This window comes from Panicum hallii, unplaced genomic scaffold (genome assembly GCF_002211085.1).
Source record: "Panicum hallii strain FIL2 unplaced genomic scaffold, PHallii_v3.1 scaffold_175, whole genome shotgun sequence".
NCBI classification, from domain to species: Eukaryota; Viridiplantae; Streptophyta; class Magnoliopsida; order Poales; family Poaceae; genus Panicum; species Panicum hallii.
Window position 1 is genome coordinate 52,168 of NW_020356309.1, and position 5,836 is coordinate 58,003.

Here is a 5,836-nt window from a genome sequence, read left to right on the forward strand (position 1 = left end):
CCCACTCTCTTTTTTGTTTTTCTTCCCCTGCCAGAGTCGTAGCCATCTCCGGATTTGCTTGGTTCCTGTTTGTGTGGTGAGGTCAGGCTGCCGCGTCAGCGCCTCGCCTTTGTCTGCCGGCATGACACTACACCAAAACAGCTCAATTTCGTCGTCGGCCTACGGGAAGCCGATAAAAACCACTAAATTATTTCGTCGGCTTATCCAAGCCGATGAAATTATACGTATTTTCGTCGGCCTGACGAGTACCGACGAAATAAATGTTATATTTTCGTCGGCTTGACTGAAACCGATAAAAATAAGTGTAATTTCGTCGGCATCATTTGAGCTACCCTAATAGCGGCTCCCACGTAGTTTTCTTTCTTTCTCCCTAGCCGCCGCATAGCCGCCTCAGCTCTGCCCACCGCCGCCCCCGCTGCCGCCGCCCCCGCCCGCCACGCCGCCCCTGCCCCGGCCGCCCGCCGCCGAGCTTGGGTGGAGGAGCGGTGCGGAGGAGCGGCGCGGGGTGGCCGGGCGCGGCAAGCTTGGGCGGAGGCGGCGGCGCGGGGTGGCCGAGCGCGACAAGCTCGGAGGAGCAGTGGTGCGGCCAGGCACGACGAGCTCCCTCCGCTGTCCGCCCATGCGGAGGTCGTGGCAGGAGCGGCGCGACGCGGCCGGGCACGGCGAGCTCCCCTCCACCCTCCGCCGCACGGAGGCTGGGGCAAGGGCGGCGCCGAGCCTGCGTGGTGGCCTGGGCAGGGGCGGTGCGACCCAGCCGGCACGGCGAGTTCTCTTCGCCCGCGCGGAGCCTGGGGTAAGGGGTGGCCAAGCAGCGCGCGGCGGGCGGCGCCGAGCTCCGGCGCAAGGGCCGGCGGCGCGTAGCGGGGCGGTCTGCGCGGCTTAGGCCGAGGAGCGAAGCGGGGCAGCCGGGCGTGACGAGCTCGGAGGAGCAGCGGCGCGACCAGGCACGGCGAGCTCCCTCAGCCCGCGCGGAGGCCAGGGCAGGGGCGGTGCGACGCAGCCTGGCACGGCGAGCTCCCCTCTACCCTCCGCGGAGGCCGGGGTAGGGGAGGCGCCGAGCCTGCGTGGCGGCCTGGGCAGGGGCAGTGCCTCTCTACAGATTCTTCTTCGCATGGCTGAGTACAAATCATCGGCATCATCTCTCTCTTCTTCTTCCAAAGAAGCACTAGCTAGCTCTCTCATTCCTACGAGATGCATAGCAGTAGCAGCATATCCACATCCTGCATCACTCAAGCATCTTCTCCTATCTCCTCTCATTTTTCTTCGTCGAAGCAACACTAGCTACAGTGGCTTACTTTGTTCCAATCGAATTGCATCCAAATCCAATCTCTAGCAGCAGCAACCCTCAAATCATCTCTGCTTTTCATGCCAGTTCTCTGTTCTTTTCTCAACCACACAGGAGCAACAGCAGCTGAGCAAGGCCGCAACTTCTCGTCTTCTCTCGTCCATCTCCCTCAAATCAACAACAACAGCCTTTATTGTTGTATGGCCACTGCGCCACATCCAGCAGCCTCCAATACACCGGCACTAGCACGTTCTCCGTGCTCTTCATTGCGGGCATCAACGCTTCCATGAATGATGCCCTCAACGTGTTCGATGAAATGGGTGCAAGGTATACAATTTTTCTTCCTTTTTTAATTTTTTGCGTGCTGATTTTGTACAGTCTCCATCTCTATTAGTTGTGCTGACGAAAATGCGTTTATTTTCGTCGCGTTTATTCCGTCGGCCTATTTTCTTCGGCCGACCGACGAAAATATATATTTTCGACGGTTTTCTCGCTGTTTTCGACGGTTTCTGCCGACAAAATTAAGCTGTTTTCTTGTAGCGTGATTGTGAGGAGCTAGGGCGACGCCATAGGGTAAAAATTTTTTTCCCACTAACTAAACTTAAAATTACCATATAATTTTGACAAGTTATTTTAGTCCCTGAAGGAGTGCACCATGGTTAATTGGAAACTAGCTTCGCCCCTGTGCGTAGCGGACACGAGCTTGCGTAGAGCCAGCAATGGATCTCCTCATCCTCATGTCTGATGCTGCAACTTTCACTGGATATTTCCTTTCAAAAAGAAATTCACTGGCTACAGTGACCAGCAGGACAACGGTTCCAAGCTTCTCAGTACAGAATCATTGTTGCGGTATAGTGTCCTTTCTCCGTACTGTATCCAGCTGAAATGCTTCCAAAATTCTATTGTGACTTGTATTTTTCTGAATTTTCCTTATTGGGTTAACGTTTTGTTGCCCATTTGACACTCTTTTGCTAGAACTTCATAAGGAGGCCAATTACTTGACGTGTTAGTGCGTCTTGTGGTCACTAGTCTTTATTTGAATATTCAATCACGTAGTCAACTTGTGGTGACAACTACACTACCAAGTAATTTTCATTCTTGCCGTGTCATATAATCTCGATTAGTGCCATTTTATAGTCTACTAAATAGGTTTGGGCGAAGCTCACATGCACCCACACCAAAATGCAAAATCAACAAGCAAATTTTCACCATGTGTAATGATCAAATTCTTTTAAAAAATTGTATAACGATCAAATTCATAAACTCACAAGGCAAACGCACCCCTTCTAATTTGCTCTAGCTTCACCATTTCCAGGGTTACCAATCTTTATGATCCAAAAGTAGTACCTACGTCTGTGGTCATGAGATCAAGGTCTACCGGTCCAATCTCCGTTCCGCGTATGTGTGACGGAAAAACGCTGTCTAATTGGAACCCCATTTTTCCTTGTGTTTTCCAGCCATGCATGCTAGGTGTTACGTCGTTGTTAGTTGTTGCTCAGTTTACGTGGACCGCAACGTCTTATTCCACAACTTTATGTGGTCACCAGCCTTTGAAAATTCTCCGACGTGCTCTTCAGTCAATGAAGTTAGATAGATCTTTGGATCGCAGCAGGAATTTAAGAGCACACACAGCTCAGGCCTTCTAGCACTCTACTAGCAGATAGCTTTGCTCATTGCCAGGTACTGCATACACAGACCACACCACTTACTATGCATCCCTCCGCTGCCAAGTTCTTGCTTCTTCTCGTGGCCGCCGCCTCGAGCTTCTTGTTGGTGGCATCGCATGGACTGCCGCCGCGGCAGCTCAAGCGGAACGCGAGCTGCTTGCCGCACGAGAGGGACGCGTTGCTGGCCTTCAAGGAAAACATCACCAGCGACCCTGAAGGCATCCTCTCGTCGTGGCGACGAGGGCGGAAAGACTGCTGCCGGTGGATGGGCGTCATCTGCAGCAGCCAAACCGGCCATGTCCTCGAGCTTGATCTAAGCGATAGAAATTTGGCAGGCCAGATAAGTCCTTCCTTACTGTCTCTAGAGCATCTGGAGCACTTGGATTTAGGCGGCACATACTTATCTGGTCATGATGGTCATTTTCCCGAATTCCTGTGTTCTTTCAAAAACTTGCGATATCTCAACCTCTCGTTGTTGTCGTTTGCGAGCAGACTGCCTGCTCAACTTGGCAACCTTTCCACATTAGAATACCTTGACCTCACCGACGCATACTCTTTGCCGAGTGAGGTGCCGCCTCAGCTCGGTAACCTCTCAAACCTGCGACATCTTGATCTCGCTCATAATTATTTGTACACAACTGATATCTCATGGTTAGTTCGTCTTCATCAGCTTGAGTATCTTGAGATGGCAGGCATAAATCTAAGTACAATAGATAATTGGCTTCATGCGGTAAACATGATTCCATCTCTGAAGTCTCTCTCCCTTTCGAACTGCTCCCTTCCCAGAGCAAACCAATGGCTCACTCACATAAACCTCACAAAACTTGAGATGCTTGATTTATCCATGAACTACTTTGGGCATCCAATTGCATCCAGTTGGTTTTGGAACATAACAAGCATTCAACACCTCGGGCTAAGTTCAACCTATCTTTACGGTCCTTTCCCTGATGCACTAGGACGAATGACGTCCCTTTATTACCTGGGATTTACGAAAAATGGAAACTCAGCCACGATGGCAGTGGACTTGAAAAATCTATGTGAATTACGTACTCTGGAGCTCGATGGGAGCCTATCATCTGGGAACATAACTGAGTTCATAGAGAAGTTGCCACAATGTTCTACTAGCAAATTAGGCTGGCTAAGTTTGAAAGATAATAATATGACAGGAATAATGCCACAGGTAATGGGGCACTTAACCAGCTTAACTGCTCTTAGCCTATCTAACAACAGCATTAGTGGATCTATATCACCGGGGCTACAGAATTTCACTAGTTTGGAGGAATTATATCTCAGTTCCAACTACCTTAGTGGCCAGATACCATTGCTGCCAAGAGGCCTCAAAATGTTGGATGTCTCCGTGAACTTCTTGTCTGGGCATTTGCACTTCGGAGCTCCAAATATTGAAGTACTAATTCTATCCTCTAATAAAATTACTGGTCCTATTCCTGAAAAGTTTTGTGAGTTGCAATATCTACATGTCTTGGATTTGTCAAACAATTATTTCGCGGGAGAACTTCCTGTATGTTCTTCGATGCCATACCTACACTGCTTGCTCCTAAGTTACAACAAATTTTCTGGAAAGTTCCCATCCTTGATCCAACGCCTCTCCAATCTAACTTTGCTTGATCTTTCATGGAACAATTTCTATGGGACATTACCAATATGGATCGGACATCTGGCAGAGCTGCGATTCCTAGATCTGAGCCACAACATGTTACATGGGAGTATTCCAGCGAATATCACACATCTTAGACGACTTCAACTCTTAAATTTATCATTCAACAATATATCAGGATCAATTCCTCAGTCATTATCAAAGCTAATGGCAATGACAATAATATATCAGGATCAACCTGATTGGTACGTAGGTTGGGTAAATAATGAGTTCCTAGATATTTTGTCTGCAGTGACGAAGCATCTACAACACAAGTATGCCGCACAAAGTATTTTTTATATTGTTGACATCGACTTGTCTGTCAATCATTTAATTGGAGGAATTCCAGATGAAATAGCTTCTCTTGATGGATTGAAATACTTAAATTTGTCAAGGAATTGCTTGAGAGGAAACATTCCAAAGAATATTGGCGCTATGGAATTAGTGGAATCAGTTGACTTCTCATGGAACAGTCTTTCTGGTGAAATCCCTGCAAGCTTGTCAAACTTGACATTTTTAAGTGTCTTGGACTTGTCATATAACAATCTATCAGGAAGAATACCGTCTGGGCGTCAGCTTGAGACCGTCTACGACAACAACCCAACTATGTATGATGGGAATAATAATCTCTGCGGACCCCCTCTTCAGAGAAACTGCTCATCAGGAAATAGTGATCCTAAGCATGGTAATGAAAAGGCAAGCGGAGAGAATTCAGAATCATTGTTCTTTTACTTGGGACTTGTATCAGGGTTCGCAGTTGGCCTCTTGGGGGTGCTGTGTTCTGTACTCTTCAAGAAGCCATGAAGAATTGCTTTTATCCAGTAGCAGATTTATTGTTGTGTAATCATACATCATCATTTTAATTTGAGGCCGGCACTCTGTTGGGGTTGGATATATTAATAACATGTGGGATTGCATGTGGTCAGGTTGCTGAACGGAATTGCATGTGGGATCAGCGAGGTCGTACACCATTAATAACATAGACGGCATGCATGGCTGGAAAGCCACGTCACCAGCATTATTTCTCGAACACGAAACCTAACCATTAATAAGGCTAGTAGGTTCATGGAGAGTTTTATCACATTAAATTCGAAAATACCATATCATCAATTTTGCTGACAAAACGAGAATAGAGAAGGAAAGAGTTATAGGGGATGCGAGAGGAGTTTCATTGCCTAAAACTCACGTGGCACAGTTACCTAGTTCAGAGGCGGGCTCAGAATTGGAAGA

General features: G+C 48.0%; 1 protein-coding gene across 4 annotated transcripts; it reads left to right on the top strand.

The window, feature by feature from the left end:
- The first annotated feature begins 357 nt into the window (after positions 1-357).
- Positions 358-5,531, top strand: LOC112878631 (receptor-like protein EIX2). 4 transcript variants are annotated; one of them, XM_025942871.1, is made up of 3 exons: positions 371-1,119; positions 1,400-1,612; positions 2,601-5,531. In XM_025942871.1, the coding sequence occupies exon 3, from the start codon at positions 2,996-2,998 to the stop codon at positions 5,408-5,410; it is 2,415 nt and encodes an 804-aa protein (XP_025798656.1). In that variant the 5' UTR covers positions 371-1,119; positions 1,400-1,612; positions 2,601-2,995; the 3' UTR covers positions 5,411-5,531. The 4 variants fall into 4 exon arrangements, 2 of the variants coding, with proteins under 2 accessions (XP_025798656.1, XP_025798655.1); XR_003225817.1 differs by lacking the exon at positions 2,601-5,531 and adding an exon at positions 1,932-2,399 and having other exon boundaries at positions 358-1,612; XR_003225816.1 differs by lacking the exon at positions 2,601-5,531 and adding an exon at positions 1,923-2,399 and having other exon boundaries at positions 359-1,612.
- The last annotated feature ends 305 nt before the right edge of the window (positions 5,532-5,836 follow it).

What these genes read in the sequence shown, in the direction of transcription:
- LOC112878631 (XM_025942870.1), top strand. Translation starts at nt 2,996, where the DNA reads ATGCATCCCTCCGCTGCCAAGTTCTTGCTTCTTCTCGTGGCCGCCGCC.